The sequence below is a fragment of the Zootoca vivipara genome, chromosome 6 (genome assembly GCF_963506605.1).
Source record: "Zootoca vivipara chromosome 6, rZooViv1.1, whole genome shotgun sequence".
Taxonomy (NCBI): Eukaryota; Metazoa; Chordata; class Lepidosauria; order Squamata; family Lacertidae; genus Zootoca; species Zootoca vivipara.
The window spans coordinates 93,127,497-93,150,477 of record NC_083281.1 but is presented as its reverse complement, the minus strand read 5'-3'; the positions used below and the strand labels follow the sequence as shown (position 1 = coordinate 93,150,477).

The following is a 22,981-nucleotide window of genomic DNA, read 5'->3' as shown; positions in this document are numbered from 1 at the left end:
TCTGGCCCAATCATGTTCTAAATCCGGCCCATGGACGGTCAGGGAATCTGCGTGTTTTTACATGAGTAGAATGTGTCCTTTTATTTAAAATGCATCTCTGGGTTATTTGTGGGGCACAAGGTCTGAGGGACAGTGGACCGGCCCCCTGCTGAAAAAAGTTTGCTGTCCCCTGGGTTAGAGTGTTGGACTAGGACCTGGGAGATCAGGGTTCAAATTGCCACTTGGCCATTAAGCTCACTGCTTGTGACCTTGGGCCAGTCACTGCCTCTCAGCCTAACCTCCCTCACAGAGTTGTTGTGGGGATTAAATGAAAAGAGGGGAGAAGAACCATGTATACCACCTTGAGCTCCTCGAGGAAAAAGTGGGCTATAAAATAAGTAAATAAATTCAATAATTGGCAAGGCAGCCAAGGTCAAGCCAACGGAGGTATGAGGAATGTTTAAGTGAAGGAGAAGGGATGAGGAAAAGGACAATGACAGTGAGGCAACTGGAAGGAACCTCACTGTCCTTAGAGTGAGGAGAGAGCCTGTGCAACAAGGCAGAGAGAGAGCCAGAGAGCACAGGATGACCAGAGGAACTGGAGCAAAGCAGCAATGGGCTGAAGAGCAGCACCCAGAAAGGGCAGCTTTGGCCAAGCCAAAAAGCAGGGCTGGACCCGACTCTGCCGCCGCCGCCATCATGGTCAGCCCAGGAGGAAGTGGCAAGATGAGAAAGGATTTGAACTGTGGGCCAGGGAGCCAAGAGGGCATCAGGTAGCAGCTGTTTCGTGAGTCTTCAGGGTCCGTAAGAGAGGTGTGGAAAGGGGGTTTGTTCAGATGTGCCGCATGATGAGCTGACAGGCAGAGGGGCAACCAGGCCTGAGTAGAGTAGAATTGAATTCCTTGGCTGCAATGGTCTGGCCAACTAACTCCTTCCTTCCTGCTTTTCTTCCAGTATTACACTTCACCTGAAGATTTCCTGCCCATCTTCTCCTGCATTTAATTACTCTCGGAATCCCATCTGTGCCGTGCCCCAGGTGAAGATAGAGATGGAGTCAGATTATGAAGACACTGACACAGAAAAGCACCCTCGGGACATGGGCAGCGAGACCACTCTATAGTCCCAGGAACGGAGGGTCCTTTGTATGTATGTGTGTGTGTGTGTGTGTATATATAATATATATATATATATATATATATATATATATATATATATATATATATACATTTAGCATCAGAAAAGTAGACAATTTGTGACATTCCATCCTGCTTGGTCATGTGCCATGATGACCTTAGATCTCCAGCTTAAGATCCATCCAAGCAACATGGAAATAAATAGGACTTTAAAAGTCTGCGGGAACAAAGGAACTTATTAGAACTTTAGCTCCTTGGATGGAGGAACAGTATCATTTTTGGACTTGGATGTCTTCAGTCAGAACTTTCCTGTGGTCTGCAGCAGTTCCTTCCAATTGAACCTGCTGGTCTTTTCCTCTGAAGGCTCATGGATTTCAGTGGGACATCTCTCAGTGGAGCCAGTGGCTTTTTTTATTCACTTCGTAGCTAAGCGTATAAAACCTTCCACTCCTGTAGAAAAAGCCTCTCTCTCACTATCAACCATAGCATTGCAGAGGCAGGAGGAGCCGGATTACTGCCATCTTCAAATGACGTATCATTTATCTGAATGCTGCACATGCTTGTTGACGAAGGCTGAGGAGCAACAGAATCCAGTTGCAGCAAAGCAGATTTGGACTTCTGATGACTCTCAACAATTTGCCCAAGGAGACACTTCCCGTGGAATTCCTTCATGAGAAATGCTGGTTGTTTGTGCATTTGCCATGAAGGCCCCAAGCTGGTTTCAAGAGAACGGTCACAGTCGCCATCTGAACAAGAGGAAATGTGGGCAAACCTTTAGTGAATGAGTGTTTTCTGTTAAGTACTGGGAGTTCCCACCATGGCTTCCCTGGCCAACCATAATGCCAATACCACTGTCCCCAGAAAATTGGAGGGTAGGCTTTAACAGCCTAACACCCCTTTTAAGGGACTCAAGTCCCCCAAGTTTGTTATCATAGAATTGGAATGGACCAATCCCCTGCAATGTAGGAATATGCAGCTGCTCCATACAGGGACTGAACCTGCAACCTTTGCATTATCTGCACTATTGCTCTAACCAACTGAGCTATTACTGGTCAGAGAAGAACGAGCTGAGGCAGGATCCCGTGAAAGCAAGGCAGATCTTTATTATTCTGTTGCAACAGAAGTCCCCCCCCCCCTTGCTTGGTAGGAGGTGAGGACCCAGATCAAAGGAGCACAAGAACTTTTCAAGGCTTTAAGAAATTGTCCCTTAGCCAAGGACCACCCAAACAGCATCACACACCTGTCACAGAAACAAGGCGGTCTACAGCAGAAATGTGAGTTTGTGGCTTGTCACCTGGCTGTCAAGCTATCCGTTTGCTGTTTGCTGTTGGCCTTAACTGGCTTAAAGATCATTCCTTCTACCATAGCTGTCAAGTTCTCCATTTTTTTAAGGGAAATTCCCTTATGCTGAATAGGCTGCCTTGCGAGAAAAGGGAAAACTTGTCAGCTATGCCTTCTACTTGTCAGAAAAACATCTTGGCATGGGATTTTTTTTCAGTTACAATTTCTTCCCTGTTGTGCAGTTTCAAGGACTTGATGTTTTCTTTGGAAAGGATACTTTACTTCTAAAGCAGGACTCTTATGTACAGAATATTCTGCCCTGCTAAATATTGCACCTGGTTTGAACCTGTGTGAAATTAATGCTGATTTCCTTGTAACTTTGTAAATATTGAAGTCAAAACAAGAGAAACTTGAATTTAGCATCCTATTTATCATATTATGTCAATCAAGTACCCATTAACTGTTGGACAAAATTAAACAAAACCGTGTTTTATGCCTGGGCAACTTCTAAATAGAATTAACTCAGCCTCCCTGCAACTTGTGCCCCATCAGTCCATTGTAGCATCATGGCCATGCTAGTGGAGGTTCACAGGATTTGGATTCCTAAACCTTTAGAAGGTGCCAAGCCGTGAAGGCTGCAAGAACAACTTGAACTTGAACATAGCCTTGTATATTTTCCTTACTTATTTTGTACCACTACTGTGTGCTACTGTTGCACTGCTTACTAGAGGCTGCTTTAACAATACTGTTTTAAAGTTTTAAGATTTGAAAATCAAAAGGGTGTTTGTGGAAGCCAAGTGTTTCATGCACCTGTGCTTGTGAAATCTGTTACTCCCACCATCAGCTACTTACCACTGCAGTGCTCACACTGCACGATTTCAAAAGCAAAAGATTTTCAGCCCCAGAGCTATTGCATTGGTACTATGGTAACATTTATAGTCTAATAAATTTTTGAACCTCTTCCATTTGTGTTGTGCTCATGAAAATCATGTCCATCTTCAAGAGCCAATTCAGTATATTGCTAAGGATTCTCAAATTTATACCATCTAAAATGACTTGGGTGGTGTAAGCCAGGATTCCGCACCACAGTGCCCCTATAGATGCTTTAGACTACAATTCCCATGATTCATGGCCAGCATAGATAGCTAGATGCTGGAGTTGATGGGCACTGCTGACCACATACCTAGAGGGCACCAGATTGGGGAAAGAGAGTCTAATAGCAGAATCAGATGCAGTCACATATTGGAAATGTCATGTGTCACAAAACATGGAACCAGACTGCAAAAAAAACCACATGGGCCACACAGATTTGGTATTTAAAAAAACCTGGGGACACACTAGCATCATTAGTGGACACGAACCGGCAGCTGCTCTCCAGGATTTCAGGCAAATGCCAGGGATACTTAGTTGGGACCTTTGGCACACAGCACATATGCGTTACCACCAAGTTACTATTCTTCCTCAGCTGCTGCACAATTAAGACCCCCCTTGTCAGTGCACACATTGGAATGCAAATGTTTGAATGTGCTATGAGAATCGCTTTTATTCAGATGCAACCTCCAAGCTCCAGTAACAGCCCATGTAAATAGCAAGCAAGCTTGAACAGGCACAGTGTTTTGCAGGCTAACACACTATATCTCAAAATACTGTCTAGCTTTTGAGTCCATCCCATCTTTGAAAAAAATGTTTAGGAACTGAGAACTTTTGTTACAAGAGCTTCGAAAGGTCATACAAATAAGGCTTTGTAGAAAATAGCAACATCTGACTCCAGAATAGCTGTAGTATAATCCCAGCAGATAACGTAGTATCTCCTGGGTTCAGTGGAGGTTGGTGTACCATGTACACACTAAGACACATTTTGTACAATGAACACACACACTTGGCCCTCAGTTACAGCTTCCTGCTGGGTTTGAGAGATTGCACAATCAATCACTCCCCTGTATTCTAACCTCAAGCTTGGTTCCTGCACATAAATGCAGACGCTTAAATGATTGGAATCATAATGTACAGTCATACCTCGGTTTAAGTACGCCTCGGTTTGAGTATTTTCAGTTTAAGTACTCCGCGGACCTATCTGGAACGGATTAATCCACTTTCCATTACTTTCAATGGGAAAGTTCGCTTCAGGTTAAGTTCGCTTCAGGTTAAGTACAGACTTCCGGAACCAATTGTGTTTGTAAACCGAGGTACCACTGGATCATGCTGGACCCTTTTGCCTTGAAAAACAATTGTTTTAAAATAAATACTCGAGAGTGAGACTCTCTGATGACCTTTCAGCCAATAAATAAATATTGCATTGTCCCTTAGGCTGTGTTTGGGAAGAGATTTGGAATGCTGCTGCTGCCACTAGGAAGTCCAGCATTAGGCACTTAGGGCTTCGAGCTCCTGAGGCCGCCACAATTTTTTTGCAGCAATGATGGTGTTCTTCATGAGCATGGCAACTGTCATGGGCCCAACCCCACCAGGGACTGGAGTGATGTAGCTGGCTTTCTGCTTCACACCTGGAGAGAAGGAAGAAAGGAGGTGATGGAGCACAGAAGGAAAACAAGTGTCAAAAGCCCTAGGAGGAAGCTGCAAGCAGGACAGAGGCGATTCAAGGCGACACCAATGTTGTTGGTGTATTTCCATACTGCCCTTCATCCAAGGATCAAAGGCAGTTTACAATATAAAAACATAAAAATGTGTACCATCGTAACAAACAAAAACAATCCCCCACACACATTTTAATTAGCCAAAGGCCTGGGAGAAGAGGAATGTTTTCGCCTGGCACTTAAAGATATGTAACAAAGGCATCAGGCAAGTCTCCATGGGGAGAGTATTCCAGCCATCACAGAAGATGGGGGGTGCAGAGGGAGGCTGCCCCAAAGAAGCCAATTCCTGAAATCTCTGCTGGGAAAGGCTGTGGTGACAACAACAGGGTGAATGTGGGACCAAGGGCAAAGTAAGAGCCACAGGTGCTGCTGAGAGCACTACAGTGGTACCTTGGGTTAAGAACTTAATTCGTTCTGGAGGTCTGTTCTTAACTTGAAGCTGCTCTTAACCTGAGGTACCACTTTATCTAATGGGGCCTTCTGCTGCCGCCAGAGCACGATTTCTGTCCTCATCCTGAAGCAAAGTTCTTAACCCGAGGTACTATTTCTGGGTTAGCGGAGTCTGTAACCTGAAGCGTGTGTAACCTGAAGCATCTGTAACCCAAGGTACCACTGTACTGCCACTTCCCCTGGCCACTGGAAAGCCACCCTAGATCTCTCCCAGATTCAGAGACCTCTGAGCTTTTGTCTCCAAGTTACTTGCCAAATAAAACAAAAACAAATTACTGTATCTAAAACTTAGCATTGTGAGATAACATAATTTGTATACTTGTCCTATATGAAGTTCAGAACCCTTATTAACCTTTACCAAAAAAAAAACCCTAATGAGCTACAGTGTCCTTCAAAGTCCACTGCCTGCACCCCTCATATTCTCCATTCTAGATGCCTTCTATAGTTAAGAGTGCTTCCATATTATCAGCCAGAGTAATTGGTAGGGGAAGTCCTGCGGGGGCAACAGTGGAAAGGGAGTCAAAGCCCTTTTGCCAGAAGCCCCAAACCACACAGTGGTGTACATTCAGCAGGAGTTCTGGACAGCTACCCATCCTTACATTACCAAAAAAAACAAAAAAAAAACTGGCCAGATCTACCGTAGGTGTTTCTCTGTCGGGCAAATTGTCTTAACACGTTAGCTAAGCTGATATTTACATTATCAAGAGCTGCATGTGCTAAAGCTTTCAGAAATTTGAACTCCTGCCATTACTTGCTGAAACAAGGTCACTCGCAAGAGTCCACTCCGTGCTGCCAAGAGCACACACCAGATTCAAAATTCGCAGCCCACCAGCTGCTCCATCCAACACAGAAGTTGCAGGATGAAGTTACAAGGAAGAATTACAATCTTTTTTTATGTAAGATATCAAGTAACCAGATATATTCTGCATCAAGCTAACCCACTGCCTTATAGGAGAAGCTATGCAGCTCGTTCAAAACTGCAACCCTCCCAAGGATAGCTGAGACAGCAGGAGCCTATCTGCCTAACCCAGCCTTCCCCAACCTGGCGCTCTCAAGATGTTTTGAACTACAATTCCCATCAGCCCCAGTCAGGACAAGATGGAGGGGAGGCGTACTCCAAAACAGCTGTACGGCCTCAGGTGGCCTAAGTCACTGTGAGGGCTGGGGGTCCAAAAACAAAGCACCTCGCATACCTTCGAAATCCACATCTCCAACAAGTTTTGGTTTTGCAGTAACAGGGTCCCGGACTCGGTTTATGCCAACGTCAATAACTGCAGCTCCCTCTTTGATCATATCGGCTGTAATCAGATTAGGGATGCCTGCAATGCAACATTTCAGGGGTTAACATTTTAATTCATTTACTTTCGTTTTTGACCTACCCTTCAGCATGTAACATCTAAGGCAGCCCAAGATCTTGACGAAGGGTGCATGTCATCCATTGTAATGTAGGGCAGCCGCCGCAAGCCACTAGTCATCTGCTTGAAGCAGCATGTAAAATTCCACAGGCAGAAGCGTCGGCATTCAGACTCCCAGCTAGCGGAAGCCTTCCTAGTTATTCTTAGCACGGCCACTACAGGAATGGCAGCCGTGTTCTTCAAGGGCTTCTGCTTTCAGGCTGTTTTTCTTAAAGAAGCCACCCAGAACCTTACCTGCAGCTGCAACCACAATGTCAGCAAGAATCGTGTGCTGCTTGAGCTGTTCCTTTGGAGTGTAGCGGTGAGAGATGGTTACTGTTGCATCCCCTGAAAAGAGAAGTTACAGTGAGAACAGGACACACCAGGCCTCCTGGCAGAAGCCTCAGACGGCCTTCGGAAGGGCAAGCGTTAGCTAGGGAGGTGGAATGGGGCTGCATCTCCTCTGGCAATTCGCCACATGCCCCTGCCACCCACAGAATCTGCACTCCTTGCACCCACCTCATGAAACAGTTTGGGCTGCATTACTTTGTATACTCCCACTAAGAGGTCTAGCAAGACCTCCCAGCGCCTCAAGAAAAAGCGCTTTAAAAAACAACAACAGTTTAACGATCCGGAGTTAAAGGCTTCAGTTGAAGGGGAGATGTGGGTTACGCACACCTTCCATATAACGCAAGGGTGAAGGACCTCCTGGGCAACATGCAGGCAGTGGGTGGAGCGACAAGTGTGGTTCTTAAGTTTGTACTGCAAAAGCCAGGTTTGCAAATAATAAAATTAATAATAATAATAATAATAATAATAATAATATATTATTTATACCCCGCCCATCTGGCTGGGTTTCCCCAGCCACTCTGGGTGGCTTCCAACAGAAGTATTAGAATACACTAATTTCACATGCAGCCCCCACCCCTGCAACACCCCCACCCCTTTTCTATCCAGGAAAGCAAGAGGCAGTATCACAGTTCAAGGACACAACCCAGCCAGATGAAGCGGCTACAGCTGACCAGAAGCACAGTGGACCTGTCGGTCTGGAGCCACACAGCGACAAAAACTCGCAGCAAATATGACTTGCTGCCTCCTGCAAATATCAGAAAATCCTCCGTCTCACCAGGAAAGTGGACCAAGAGGAAAACAATCTGTGGGAAAAACAGGTCGCACCTGAAGGCCCCCCAGACCCTTACCTCCAGGGCGCTCATGCCGCCCATCCGTATGAAGCAGCATCGCAATGGGCATCCCCACATTCTTTGACCGGCCAGCCACAACCACATTCTTGCCAAGGGTTGGGATCCCTGCAACACAGCACACACACCCAAGTCAGGCTCTGCCTTCTTTCAAGCAACTCAAGGTCAGCAGTATTTGCACAAAAACACCCACCCGTTCTCTTGATGATTTCCCACACGCCCCAAGGTGTCGCTGGCAGCATGGAGTATTGGTCAAGGCACATCCGGCCCACATTCACCACATGAAAGCCATCCACATCTTTCTCTGGGTTCACAGAATTGCAGACCTTCCTCTCATCAATATGCTCTGGAGGGAAAAGCGGGGGTGGGGGGGAGAGGGAGAGAGAGAGAGATTTTAGTGCAGTAAGTCATATGCATGTAATCCCAGGAACAGGATGAACGGAGGGGGAAATCAGAAGCTGACCCTTAGGAGTATGTGTCTAGGGATGCTGGAGGAAGAGCTTCTCCTAAAGCACCGCACTCACCAGGCAAAGGGAGCTGAACCAGGAGGCCATCTACATTTCTGTCATTGTTTAGCTTGCTGATTAAATCAAGCAACTCCTCTTCTGTGATGGAGGCTGGCTTCAGGATCGTTTCGCTGCTGATTCCTACAAGTACCAAAAGTGATGAAAGAGGGTCAAAAGACAATTGAAGTTGGTAAGCCATACTTCATAGGTCAAGGAATGGCTCCAGTGTAAACTTTATTCTATTTTATTTGGGGGGGGGGGCAGGAGGGGAGAAATCAAATAGAATCCTGGTCCAAAGCCATTTACATTTTTTTTTTAGTCATTATGGAGGAAAAATACAGGAGAGAAGGAACACAACGGGCAAACAGATCAAGATGGAAACACAGAATACAATAGATTTTGAAATGTTTGTTAGAAAAGTATTCTGAAGAAGCAAAAGAATAGATGCAGTGGGCAACACCCCATTTTGGCTTTTCTGGTGAACACTGTGTCCTGGGCTATGGGGAAGGGCTTTTAATTGTGACATCGTCCACAAGTTGGTGAAACCCAAATGTCTTGCTATATGACCCTACATCTGGACAGACAGTGAGCCTATGCTTTTTGCCCCTGGTTAGCACTTCCCATCCCAAAACACTTTAGCAGGCTTACAAACTATGCAAGGGAATTGCCAGAGCCAGCTAAATGAATCCATGAATAGCAGAGTTGCTTAACAGTGCAAAAATGTTGTGTACATTCTTTAGGATACATGAGGCCCACTGTCCTCATGTCAAACTACAGCAAGAGTGGAGGAGGCAGTGAAGATCCAGTAACTGCAATCTGACCAGTGAAATGAAAACCTCAAGTGGCTGCCAAGCCCTTGGGTCTTTCTCCTTTTACATTTCACATCTAGAGTGAAGCCCCAAAAGCAGCTGCTGCCTAGACAGAGTTCTGATAAAGCTCAGCAACCCAAAATATTGTTTTAAAGCATTTAGATCTCTGCTGTTGCTACTACCATAATACCACCATAGTAGGAGGAAGTACTAAAGAGGCAACGCCTGCTGGATTTTTCAGTTCGAAACTTTCCAAGTCCTACTTCAATTTCCCACCTCAAGCTTTGAAACTACGACTGACACAGAAGTGAAGCAGGATTATTATGAGCAGCAGCATTAGGGATGAGATGTCAGAAGCCAGAGAAACCAAAATTAAGTGGACTGTGGTGGTGGTGGGGAGACAGTTTTGGCCAAACCCACCAGCACCCCAGCCCCTTCACTGCCCAAAATTTAGAGGAGGGCTGTAGCTCAGCAACAGAGCACTTGCTTTGCATACAAAATATCCCAGGTTCAATCTTGGGTGTGTCCAAGTAGGGCCAGGAAGGATGGCTCTTTTAAACCCTGGGAACCACTTGCAGCCAGTATTCCTGAGGTAAGGCGAGGTTACACTACTCAAAACGAAGGGCAGATGAGGAAGCAGCAGCTGAGACAGGCTCCAAGAGATGGTCAGGAGGAGAGACAAACCAAGCGTGGAGACCAACACTCGTCTGAGCCCGTTTTTCTGCCAGCAATAGTGCAATGACTAATACTGCAGAAGACCCCGTCCAAGAAAGACATACCTACATCAGCCGCAGCCTTGGTTTTGTTCAGGACATAGGAGTGGCTGGCAGGATTTTCACCAACTAGAACCACACTGAGATGGGGCCGTTTGTTTCCATCTGCAACCCACTGCTCCACTTCATGACGGGCTTCTTGCCTGATCTGCCGTGCCAGCTTCCTCCCAGAAATGACAACTGCTTCATTCCTGCAAGCAGAGGCTTTTTTTAAAGCATTTGATCCCCCAAAAGCTTAGGAGTGTCTTGCTGGAAATTCATCACTTCCCCACAGAGCAGCTTACACATATTCCCAGGCTATCTGACCCAACGCTTAAAGGTTCACAGATCTCATGGGAGGCAGGATCCTAACAAAAGGGCAGGGACTTGGGGGGGGGGAGCCGAATGCATGTGCTCTACAGCCAACAGTTGACAAAATGGAGCAAGAATGCAAGGGAGCTAAAAACTTCACATGAACAACTGCCACAAAGTCATTACATAACTGCGTTCACAGGCACTGTGAAGAGCAAGAGAATGATGGGCTCCAGAACAAGATCAGGCCTTCTCTTGCTCTAAAAAATAGAAAATACCTGCCATTGCAGTATCAGTAGAATGACTTCACAGCGTCCCTTTGGAAGAACGACATTTAAATATACAGTATTCGGGCAAAAGCATTTTACTCAAGCTACTATCTCTGTGCAAACAATGGAGGATATTTTGGTGCAGCCTCAGAAGAAAGTTTCACTTATTGCTGCAGTGAGCCAGGAAACCGCCTTGCTGCTACTGTGAGCCAACCATGCTGGGGTTTTGGCTAACATGCAATGGGTCTTGTTGAATCAGATACACTGATACCCACAGGGCAAATCTGCTGTGGAAAGAGATCATCTTTCTCTCACATTCCTTTTGCACTCTTCAAACTTCCAGAATCTCAAAAAGTGCCTGGGAAACTTGTTTGCCCAACACCAACCAAGTTCTCAAAGCTGTTTTTCATGAAGTGGGGAAAGTGCAACTGCGCTCTGCGGAATATTATCTTGCATGCCAGCAGACCAGGCTTCCTCAAGCGATAAGAGCACCAGGGAGAGAAAAAGATGACAGATGCCCCTTTTCCAATTACCGCTCCACACTTTGCCCTTGAAAGTTTTGGGGCACGCATTCTCCACTTCAGCAGGTTTCTGGGGACAGAATTCAGTACAGTACTCCTTTTCAAGCAACGAATATGTATTTATTTAATACCCCACCTTTTTTTCTCCAAAGGGCTCAAGGCAACGCATGTGGTTCTCCCCCTCCTCATATAATCTCCCACAACAACCCTGCCAGGTAGGATGGGCTGAGAGACAGTGACTGCTCGCCCCCAGTGAGCGCTGAGAACTCGGGGCTCTGAGGGTGCGCTGCTGGGCCAACACTAACCATTGCACAACACATTGCACCTCCAACTCTTTGCTCCTGGAAGCCTTGGGCGCACCCCTGCGCCTCCGATGCCCATAATGATGATTATAAAGCATTCCCGTGACCCGCCCCATCAGCTTCTCTTCCAGAGGCACGGAAGCAACCCCGGGCTGGCGGCGCCAAACTCCGCGGCAGAAGCAGCTCCGGGCCGAGCCATGCAAGCGGCCGGGGCGATTTCATCAGCCTGCTGCACCTCCGAGCCGCCGCTAGGGGGAGTCGCGCCACGACGCCCGCCCAGGAGGGGCTCCCAGCGGGAAGCAGAGGCCGGAGAGATGGACCGGGGGGGTCGCGGGGGGGGGTCACCGCCAGCCCCTCCTGCCCCTTTTCCTCTCCCAAGGCGGCGACCGGGCGAAGCCAGGGACACGCGGGGAAGAAAAGCAGGAAAAGAGAGGGGGAAGCCTCGAAGCCCTCCGGCCATTATCATCCTCATCCTCGGGTAGTCTGCGCCCAGCCATGGAGGCTCCACCACTCCACAAGAGCCCCTCCGTTTCCACGCGGGAAGGGAGATAGGGGAGGAAGCCTCGGCGCGCTCTTGGCTCTCCCGCTCTGTGTTCCCTGGCAAACTGCGCCCGGCCAGGGAGGCTCCACCACCCAACGAGACGCCCCCTCCCCCCGTCCGCCGGACCCCAGTTGGTGCCTCCGCCCTACCTGGGCGCCGTGAGGTGCAGCCGGCGACTTCCCCGCGGGACAGGAAAGCGCGGGCAGGAGCAACTGGCGGGGCCGGCCGAAGCTGCTCGGGCCACAAATCGGAAGAGCGGGAGCGCGGAGACAGAGGCGGTTGTCATGGCGATAGTTCTCGGCAACGCGGGAGAGGGGCGAGGAACCGACCGCCGGCGCGAGAGCAAGGCCTTATAAAGGCTCTGCCCCGCCTCGTTTCCCAAGCCGGCCCCGCCGCCATTGGCTGCAAAGGGAAATGACGCGATCCGGCGAGGGGAACGTCGCGGCTGCCCTGATTGGACGAGGACCGGGAATGACGCAAATGCAGGGCGGGGTGCTTCCGAGGAGCGCTCCGTGGCTTCTACGTACTGTAACCGGCGGGGGGAAAGGCTGATGCAACCCGGGGAGAAGGGACCCGTGAGGCGGGCTTAAACGCCCATCGAAAGTCCTGATTGGTAAACGCAGGAAAGAAGAGCGCGTTTGCAGGTCCTGAAATAAAGCAATCTGAGGGAAGGGGCGTGACCATGGCTTGTGCAGGCACGCGGGTAGCACTTCCTTTTCTTTTCTTTTGCTATGAAAGGGGAAGTTTCCACTGTGGTTTCCGCAACACGGGACAAGTTTTTTATTACCGCTATAATAGTGACACTATTACTTCCCTTGATCTAGATGCTATACTCCTATTGATGCAGCCCAGAATTGCATTGGCGTTTTCAGCTGCTACATCACACTGTTGACTCATGTCAAGTTTGTGATCTACCAAGACTCCTACATCCTTTTCACATGTACTGTACTGCTCTCAAGCCAGGTGTCACCCATCCTGTATTTGTGCCTTGTTTGCTTTGGCCCAGTTGTCTAATCTGTTAAGGTCATGTGTGATCCTGTGTAAGTGTGATCCTGTGTAATTTTCTCAGGAAATATTTCCTAAATTTTGAAGTGGATTGGTTTCCTGTGGTGTGTCTGCTATGTGTGTGCACTCTAAATTTTATAACAATTCCAAGCCGTATGAGGAATGGTTAAAGGAGCAGATTATGTTTAGCCTGGAAGAGAGACTGAGAAGAGATATGATCTTCAAATATTCCAATGGCTGTCTAGGGTTGCCAGACTTAATAGAGGGCAGGACTTCTGTGCCTTTAATTGCCCTGCTCTCTTTTGAGTCTGGAAACCTTAAAGAGAAACCAGCAGACCCTTTGCTTGGAAATTAAACAAAGGGTCTGCTGGTTTCTCTTTAAGGTTTCCAGACTCAAAAGAGAGCAGGGCAATTAAAGGCACAGAAGTCCTGTCCTCTATTGAGTCTGGCAACCCTATGGCTGTCGCATGGAATATAGAGCAAGTTTGTTTTCTCCTGCTCTGGAGGGTAGGACTCAAACCAATGGCTTCAAGTTACAAGAAAGGAAATTCTTGTAACTTGAAGCTAGGAATGCACTTCCTTAGAAGGTGGTGGACTCGCCTTCCTTGGAGGTTTGAAGCAGAGATTGGATGGCAGCCATCATGGATGCTTTAGTTAAGATTCCTGCTTTGCAGGGGGTGGAATCCCTTCCAACTCTACAATTCTTTTGATTTGATGACACAACTGTGATCGGGCTCATCTCTGATAAGGAGGGTGAAACGGACTATAGAGATGAGGTGGAGCGGCTGACAGAGTGGTGCAGAATTAATAACTTGCTCATAAATACAAAGAAAACAAAGGAGCTTGTGGTGGACTTTAGGAGACAGAAGAACGAGGTCCAGCCACTTTTGATTGACGGAATTTGTGTGGAGAGGGTAACAACGTTTAGATTTCTAGGCATTGAGTTACAGGAGGATCTGTCCTGGAGTGTTAATACAAGGGGGCTTGTGAAGAAGGTGCTGCAGAGACTGTATTTTTTGAGAATTTTAAGGAAAAACCATCTTCCACAAAAGCTGCTGCTTGCCTTCTATCACTGTGCCATACAAAGCGTGCTCACGTACGGTTTATGTGTGTGGTACGGAAACTGTACTTCTCAGGACAGAGGAGGACTGTGTAGAATTATTAAAACAGCAGAGAGCATTATTGGCTGCTCAATCTCCACCTTAGAACAAATCTACACCACCAGGTGCCATAGAAAAGTGCTAGACATATCAAGAGATCCAACGCACCCTGGTCACCATTTCTTTCAGCTCCTGCCATCGGGACGGAGATATAGAACTATGCAGGCAAGAACGAGCCGTCTCAGGAACAGTTTCTTCTCTAGAGCGATTTTGGCCTTAAATGGAAAGCCTGGACTTTGAAGTAATCTTATTTTACTTGTTATTTGTATTATATTTACTGTTTTTAATTAGGTTTTGTAATTTTGGATTATGCGGAATGCTTTATCAGAGTGGATGTAGCAACCGAGTAATTTCGTTGTTCCCGCAAGGGGACAATGACAATAAAGATATCTTATCAAGGCCTACTAGGCAACTGTACTCCGTGTGCATATGGATGCTTAGCCTCAGACGACCTTGCTTGATGGAAGCTCTCCTGCTGCTTTTAAGTCTCCCAGGCAAGCAGGGAGAAAAAATCTCTGGAAGGCTTGGCAAAGAACCCACTATAATATGTAACACAATTCCCAGTGGCTTTTCCCACACAGTAGCTGGTGTTAAATAAGGTCAGCGACAAGAGATGTGAGAAATTTGTGCTGGGTTCTACTTTCTTTAGCATGGACTTCCATGCAAGCCTTCCCTAACCTGGTGATCTTCAGATGGTTTGGACTACAACTTCAATCAGGCCCAAGTAGCCCAAGGGCACAAAGTTGGGGAAGGGTGCTCTATGCCATGAAAAGATTAATTCATATATTTGCTGAACATGTTTGCAAAACAAATTACCATGCTCTTAAATCAGCAAAGTGTGCTAAGATGTGATTAAAAAGTTATGTGCTTTGTATTTCTCAATATTCTCCACCCCCACAACACAACCACTCATTGCCTTATTCTTGCCACAAAAACATACATCTCTAGTAGTGAGTCAAATACTGCCCACTAAACGTGAAAAGCAGGTCTAGCACCTGGTATTTTACACACCCGTTTTTTGCCAGAGGGCTACTCCCAGAGGGGAGAGGTGTCAGCAGGACAATCTCCTCTGCCAGTAAGACCCCTGCAAGTTTCAAGCTAGCCTCAAACCTTTGTAATGTGCTGAGGAAGAGGAGGAGAAATAATAAGAGGCATGTAAGCTCATCTTGCTTTCCTCCTGCTTGTACCATGAAGAAAGGACGGCTCCACTCTCCCCCTTGTGGGGACTGGTTTTACACCAATATTTTCATTGTTCTCATTACAATGTGAAGCCAATCTGTTTGCAGGCCAGTCCCCTAAATCCAGTCATAGTTTCACTGCTGTGTAAGTGAACAGGGCCATTTAACATCTTGTTGGTGCAAAATGAAGATGTTTCTCTTCTCTCAAGCATTTTAATGTTAAGGTCATTATGGCTCCTGCAGGCATTCTTTTATAGTGACCAAGCTTATCCATTGTTTCATTTGTTTATTAAATATTAGGGGATTATATTAGTAGATTTTAGTGTGTTAATTGCCAATTTTAAATACTGTATTTTTTATAGTGTTTGTAAGTTGCTTTAAGACTTGTGGAAAGCAGTCAAGGAAATGAATTAATAATTGACTAGAACTCAAGATTCTCTGATGAAACAGCTCCAAAACAAGTCTTAAGACTTCAGTGATAAAGTGATGTTATGTTTTATTTGAAGAAACGCTCTCATTTCTGTGATAAAGGTTGTAGCACAAGCTATGTTTTAGGATCACAGTGGGTGTTTTATAGTGCCAACAGACAATAAGGTGATACGATTCTCTCTATTAACATGACTAAAAGACAGACAAAAGTCTGTTTAGGCACAGGTGTATGATCTGCTCCATCACCTTCCACAGCCATTTTGTAACATTAATCACTTAGCAGGTGGTATCCAATGCTCACATTCCATACTGTGTTCTGCCTGGCTAAGTGCTCAGAACTGTTGAGTATGAATGGTAAGTGATCACAATCAATAGCAGCTCTTAGGGGCTTCCATTTTCCTTCTCCTCTGCACCTCCTTCTGCTTCCCTTTCGGCACAGGCTGTTGTTGGCAAGCTCTGTATGTTGAAAAAGGGGATTCAATCCCCCAGCTGCAGTGAGTGCTGGACTGTTTATGTAATGAAAACATGCGTGTATCTTCCCGTCAGTTCTTGATTCCAGTGAGATTTACAGAGAACTAAACACACAGGAAGATACCTACAGTATTAAAGTGGTAATAAAAAAAAACTTGCCTTGTGAAAGTGCTGTAGTATCTGCCAGTTTGAGTCTCATCTTTGTGATTAGCAGTATGGCATTACAGGGGTACCCTGTCACTATGCACGGCTTGGTTCCTGGCACACAAGGTTAATGTGAAGGCATCCTAATGCTGCAGTGTAATTTGTGGATGTCAACAACATTGCCATGGTTGCTGAGGTTTATCTAATGCTGTTGCCGCATTCTCTGTGGCTTGAAGTGATGCTGTTGCCCTTTCAACTTTGCTGCAGGGCGTGCAAAGGATCCTATACCAATGTTACAGTGGGTTGCACCGCAATGGTACTGGCGCTTCCCAGAGACCACAGTGTGGTATATGGCTAATTGTAGTTGCAGTCCAACAAGTCCCTTTTGTATTCCAGTGCAGCCCACTATACAATACTATTAGAGTACAGAGCGCTTTGCAGTTAGACTGGAATAAAACTTAAGTAGCATTTTTATTTTAGATATTCAGAATTCAACACTTCTGCTCATGCTAAAATGACAAATGACTCTTCACCAAAGATCACACCTCATTTAACATTTCAAGAAACTAACTGCAATAACATTCCTAGAAAGGTCATGACAGGCAGCCCTGCTCATCACAGTTAATAAAACAATGTTGCTAGGATCATTTAACCCTAGAAAACTGCGCTGTTTGTAACAGATGGTTTAACGCAACCTCATTACAAAGAAGGCACTCTGTGTACAAGGCAGCTGCATTCTTCTTTCAGTAATCTCTCTAAAGTTGTTGTTCTGAAATTCCTTTTGAGCTCCTCAATTGCCATAAACCCCAGAAACAAGTGCAGCACATTTCATCTATAATTTTCCCTTGAAATTTGGCATACTTTTGCATAAAGAGGGGTGGATATCAAGGTGTACTTCTTCCTGTCTACAATATTCTTCATTCTTTCTCTAGAGCTGTTGGTAAAAGAGACTCACACAATACTCTGACACAAGTCTTCTTGGGGAAAAGAGGTTAATCAATGCAATTAAGAGAGCTGACCTCTGCATCTGAAATAAATACTGCTTTTGAAACGAGCCTTAGGTACCCTTATTTTACAGCACATCAGCACAGTTATTTTATTTGTAGATTGTAGATCAGAGGGAGATGGAGAAGCATGGGAGGGTGGAAATAAAGGCATCTGGCTGTATCATGTGCTAACCAGCATTCTCTCAGAGCCTCACCAGTTTCTGGAATATGAAAATCTTGCACGTCGTCAGCCACTCCTAGCTTCCACACTTGGGAACAGAAGTAAATATCCGTAGTCCATGCATTGCTTTAATTTCATCACTTAAAGCCTAGAAAAAGAAAGCATTGCAAGCAGCTACACAAAAGTGGGGTGAAACCACCTCAAAGACCAGAAGGCAGCACCCAGGCATGGTTCAAGACCCCTTCAAGCACAGTAGCAGCTTCTATTCGACCCAATGTATTTTGCTTTCAAAGTGGGGAAAGGTGCTTCTGGCCATCTGCTTGTGGAATTAAAAAACCCAACTAGTTCAAAAATGAGGCTATTTGTGTCCAGGTATGGATGCTGTTTACTGGAATGCACTGGGCAGCAGGTGAATTGTTACCGACATTCAGAGTACTCCATCTCTGTTGTTGTTATTATTATTTATTGTATTTGTTGGTCAGTTTATCTTGTCCAAGGCAACCGAAAACAACTTAAAAGCATACTCTAAACATCTGGTCATACAAAAATTTATTCTACTGTTTGTATTAGCTCATCCCAACTAAGGTCGAAGATGAACAATTAAGTTAATTCAAAGAAAATGGAATAGGGAACAGTCTGGAGGAGCTTGAGAAGAGGAGGAGGAGGAGGAGTTTGGATTTGATATCCTGCTTTATCACTACCCAAAGGAGTCTCAAAGCGGCTAACAATCTCCTTTCCCTTCCTCCAACAGAAACCCTGTGAGGTGGGTGGGGCTGAGAAACTTCAGAGAAGTGTGACTAGCCCAAGTGACTAGCCCAAGGTCACCCAGCAGCTGCATGTGGAGGAGTAGAGATGCGAACCCAGTTCCCCAGATTACGAGTCTACTGCTCTTAACCACTACACCACACTGGCTCTGTGCAGATTATCCTGGAAAATGCTTGAAACTCAAAAACTCAAGATCCAAAGCATCCATGAAAATGTAATATAATTTCCCACTGCATTAACACAGAGATAGACAACCCAGAATATGTTAACCTGCTTACCTGATTGACCATTTGGTGTTGCTGTACCATTCTCTTTTCCTTAAACTCTTCAGACTCTATATGGATTTCATACATTGCTCCACAGCCACCTTGACAAAATGGATTCGATTTTACCATATTTTCAGCTATTTTATTTATCCCCTATGCTCTTTAACTTGATATCACTTTTAAATAGGGGCTTTTGGAGGGGGGTGTCACACAATCAACCAGGGAAAGAAATCTACATGGTAACAGAAACCACATGACAATTTATAATAACTTACTCTACAATATTTCATTTGTGCCCTTCTGTCATGTATGATCTAGTGGAGATTCCTACACTGCAGGGGTTGGACTAGATGATCCTTGGTATCCTTCCCAACTTTACAATTCTATAAGCCTATGATTATGGATGGTTGAGGGCAAACAAGTTGTTTATTCAATGAATGACAAAGATCATGACGGTGGCAGAGCCTAGGTTGGGAGGCTTGTCGGTTTTGGCATTATGCACAAGGTTACATTTCCTTCAGAATACAGTGGGGTTCTCTTTGGTGCTACTTTCCTGTTAAGATTCTCAGCTGGTGATAACAGAAGGTGTTGCTCGCTGTGTGTAGGAGCTATGGAATGTTACAGTGCAATATCACTTTTATTCTGCTCTGATATGCTCCAGGGCCCAATTCAACATCCTGGCAACTACCTTCATAGTGCAGGTCCTCTATACTTTCAGGATCCTTCCATATGTTCTACCCCACTCTCAAGGGAAGCAATGCTTTCACACTATTGCGATTTGTGGGAGCACAAAGTCAGCCCTTCTCAGTGGTGTTGCCTGAACTTTGGAATATATTTCAGTAAGGAGCATACTTGGGCTACTTTGCTTTTCCTGTTTTAAGAGATGGCCCAAACCTGGCTTTTAAATTTTATTTTATTCTAACATTTTACTTTATTTTTAAGTTTTAGGATTCATTCATTTTCATTATTAATTATAATTTTGCAGAGGTGATTTTTATTTTGTGTTCCGTGCTGTACTTTGGCAGCCAATACATGGTATAAAGTGTTAAATAATGAAATGAAATGTTCAAGAGTGCAGTGGATACCAAATGAAAGCTGCACTGTATTCTGCATGAGCAAGAGGAAGGCATGTTTGGCAAATCCTCACCGTGATCAACTCTTGCCCAGAAACCTATGCCCAACCTACATATGTGGAAAGATTTGCACAGCCCAGGAGTCATTTTAGACTCACAGCTGTCCATGGAGGTGCAGGTCAATTCTGTGTCCAGAGCAGCTGTTTACCAGCTCCATCTGGTACACAGGCTGAGACCCTATCTGCCCGTGGACTGTCTCGCCAGAGTGGTGCATGCTCTAGTTATCTCTCACTTGGACTACTGCAATGTGCTCTATGTGGGGCTACCTTTGAAGGTGACCTGGAAACTACAATTAATCCAGAATGCGGCAGTTAGACTGGTGACTGGGAGCAACCACCGAGACCACATAACACCGGTCTTGAAAGACCTACATTGGCTCCCTGTACATTTCCAAGCAGAATTCAAAGTGCTGACCTTTAAAGCCCTAAACAGCCTTGGTCCAGTATACCTGAAGGAGCGTCTCCACCCCCATTGTTCTGCCTGGACACTGAGGTCCAGTGCCAAGGGCCTTCTGGCGGTTCCCTTGCTGCAAGAAGCCAAGTTACAGGGAACCAGGCAGAGGGCCTTCTTGGTAGTGGCACGCACCCTGTGGAACACCCTCCCACCAGATGTCAAAGAGAAAAACAACTACCAGGCTTTTGGAAGACATCTGAATGCAGCCCTGTTGTATTTTAATATTTTGTTGGAAGTCGCCCAGAGTGGCTGGGGAAACCCAGCCAGATGGGCGAGGTATAAATAAATATTATTATTTTTATTATTGCTCCAGAATTGGCCTCCACAGTCATGGACACACTGTTAAGACCATATTCATGTAAAACAATCTTACTCGGCTATGAGCGATCACCAAAGAACAACAACAACATGGGAAACCTAAGGCAACCTGTTAGTTGGACTTAGAATTTACAAGATTTATGGGGAAATTCATATAACCTTTTCATTTCTCTCTAAATGTTGATTCTCTAAGAGTACTGCCACTACATTTTTCAATACAGTCGTACCTCGGGTTACGACCACCTCGGTTTGCGAACAGTTCGGGTTACGAACTGCGCAAACCCAGAAGTGTTTTCGCCGCGCGCGCACGCGCATAAGCCGCGCGCGCGCGCGATCTGCGCATGCGCAAAACGCGAAAATCGCGCTTTGCGCATGCGCAAAATGGCGGCGCCCATCGCGCTCGGTTTGCGAACTATTCGGGTTACGAACTGCGATCCGGAACGGATCGCGTTCGTAACCCGAGGTATTACTGTATACCTTTGTTAAAGGCATCCAAGAGCAAAATGAGCAAAACAGTATTTCTCATTAGGCTAATGTAAACCCACAAGGTAGACTAAGGGGTACACAATGCCAACTCTTAATCTTAACCCAAAATTACAATTAACCACGTAGCAATACCTTTCTCAAAATCTTATCTACAGAAATGATTCAGATCACAGGAAAGCCTGCAGAATGGCAAGTGTTCAGACAGAGCCCTGAAGCTTTGCTAATTACCTGATATATCTACTACTTTGATAGCAGCAGCCTGAGGGAACTTTTCTTTAAGGACTTGTGCCACCCTGATTTCTCCCTCCGTCTGTGAAGCAAAGGTCCGCACTATATTGCGCAGCAGAAAATGGATCTGATGAAAAATGGAAAGAGTTTGTGTTAGTTGGGATATCTTCAGGATAAAGACAACTATAATCATGGCAAAGGATGCAAACGTCCCTATGGGAACATGGGAAGCTGCCACCACCTGAGTCACACCTAGCTCCGTATTGCCTACACTGACTGGCAGTGGTTCTCCAGCGTTTCAGGCCCAAATCTTTCCCAACCTTACCTAGAAATGCTGGGGACTGAACCTGGGACCTTCTGCATGCTATCACTGACAATCCCCTAAATCACACTGGCACAAGCAATAAAATAAAATGCCTCGCTCTCGCTCTCCCACAGTTATTCCGCACTGGGATCCCTACCAAGAATAAACCAGAAACTCGAGGCAGTCAAGTTATAAATTTTGACCGCGGGAACGATTGGCGCGGCTTTTCCACAGCGGCAGCGGATAGCCAGGCGCACGAGCCGGGGGGCGGGGAAGGGGGGAGCCACGCACAGCGGCAGCAGGCTCCCCGAGCGCCTCGCCTTATTGCCCGGGGGCGGGATGGCAAAGGAGGGGCTCTTATTGTCCTTGGGGCGATGGCGCTGCTCCAGAAACGAGGGGGCCGGGGGTGGCGGGGGCAGAGGAGCGGGCTTGGGCGGCGCAGCCTTTCCCTGGCGCTGCCCGGGGGCCTCCCCGCTCCAGGGCCTCCGGCGAAGAGCGCCGCTAAGGACGCCGCAGCTCTCCGCCCACAGATCACCGACCTTCCCCCGGCTAGCGGCCATCCTAGCTACGGCGGCGGCCATCGCGCCGTTGCGTCAGAGGGGAGCGCGTCTTGGAGGCGCTGGAAGATGACGTTCCACGCACGCGCCGTGCAGCCGGGTTTGTCCTCTCGGCTCTTCTCAAGCCTCCCAAGAGCACAGAGTTGAGAAACGTGTAGAGTCGTCATGCCTCCCTTTCTTTCGGCTCTCACAAGAGCATAGAATTAACAAGGGGAAGCTCGGAGCCATACGGTTGTTTCCCCTCCGCTGCTGAAAAGCTTCCACTGAAGGAGAGTCCACCACCTTCCAGGCGGTCTTACTCCATATACGCCCCTGGACTGCTTCAATCGGCGGAACTGGCGCTGCCGCTGGTGCCACGTGGGACCTCTTCTTCTACATTTGCAAGAACTCGACCTGTGAAGAGCGGCAACACCTACACTTTGGAACTCCCTGCCTATTGACAACAGGCAGATCATGCCTTCACAGTGTGTTTTCCAAGGCCTGCTAAAAACATTTTTGTTTAGACAAGCCTACCCAAATGCTTGGAAAGTTGATGCAAGTTTTAATGTTTTCAGTCTACAGTTGTTTTAAAAATTTTAAAGTCCTAAATTATGGTTATTATTCTTTCTTATTGATAATTTTTCTTGTATCTTTTTAGTAAACTGCTCTAACCATTTTATAAAAAACCCAATAAAGCAGTGTATACATTTTATGAAATAAATAAACGAACTGTGGTTGCTGTAACACTAAAAGATCAATTTCTTGCGAGTACAGAATGAAATCCTGGGAGAGCTGTTGTGCACAGCACTCTGCATGTATTAGGTAGGTTGTGTCGTATGTGTGCGAAGTCTCCAAATTTTCCTATTTCATTTAGGGAACAGACATCCTGGCTCACCAAG

General features: G+C 46.2%; 2 protein-coding genes across 2 annotated transcripts; both read right to left on the bottom strand.

Annotated features, from left to right (window-relative positions):
* Nucleotides 1–2,190: 2,190 nt before the first annotated feature.
* MTHFD2 (methylenetetrahydrofolate dehydrogenase (NADP+ dependent) 2, methenyltetrahydrofolate cyclohydrolase) lies at nt 2,191–12,401 on the bottom strand. Its single transcript, XM_035120159.2, has 8 exons — nt 12,189–12,401; nt 10,122–10,306; nt 8,552–8,674; nt 8,221–8,373; nt 8,028–8,135; nt 7,084–7,176; nt 6,628–6,753; nt 2,191–4,894 (listed from the first exon to the last, which is right to left on the bottom strand). The coding sequence occupies exons 1-8, from the start codon at nt 12,323–12,325 to the stop codon at nt 4,755–4,757; spliced, it is 1,065 nt and encodes a 354-aa protein (XP_034976050.1). The 5' UTR covers nt 12,326–12,401; the 3' UTR covers nt 2,191–4,754.
* A 4,242-nt stretch (nt 12,402–16,643) lies between these two features.
* On the bottom strand, nt 16,644–22,198 carry BOLA3 (bolA family member 3). Its single transcript, XM_035120877.2, has 4 exons — nt 22,086–22,198; nt 21,243–21,369; nt 18,637–18,725; nt 16,644–17,741 (listed from the first exon to the last, which is right to left on the bottom strand). Exons 1-4 carry the CDS (start codon nt 22,125–22,127, stop codon nt 17,670–17,672), a joined length of 330 nt encoding a protein of 109 aa, XP_034976768.1. The 5' UTR covers nt 22,128–22,198; the 3' UTR covers nt 16,644–17,669.
* Between the last annotated feature and the right edge of the window lie 783 nt (nt 22,199–22,981).

What these genes read in the sequence shown, in the direction of transcription:
- MTHFD2 (XM_035120159.2), bottom strand. Translation starts at nt 12,325, where the DNA reads ATGACAACCGCCTCTGTCTCCGCGCTCCCGCTCTTCCGATTTGTGGCC. An exon ending in GCGGCATGAGCGCCCTGGAG is followed by an intron (nt 7,177 to 8,027) that starts GTAAGGGTCTGG and finishes TTCTCTTTTCAG; the next exon opens with GGGATGCAACAGTAACCATC. An exon ending in TGGAGATGTGGATTTCGAAG is followed by an intron (nt 4,895 to 6,627) that starts GTATGCGAGGTG and finishes CCTTCTCTCCAG; the next exon opens with GTGTGAAGCAGAAAGCCAGC.
- BOLA3 (XM_035120877.2), bottom strand. Translation starts at nt 22,127, where the DNA reads ATGGCCGCCGCCGTAGCTAGGATGGCCGCTAGCCGGGGGAAG. An exon ending in TGGCCGCTAGCCGGGGGAAG is followed by an intron (nt 21,370 to 22,085) that starts GTCGGTGATCTG and finishes ATTTTTCATCAG; the next exon opens with ATCCATTTTCTGCTGCGCAA. An exon ending in AACACCAAATGGTCAATCAG is followed by an intron (nt 17,742 to 18,636) that starts GTAAGCAGGTTA and finishes TTCTTTTTCTAG; the next exon opens with GCTTTAAGTGATGAAATTAA.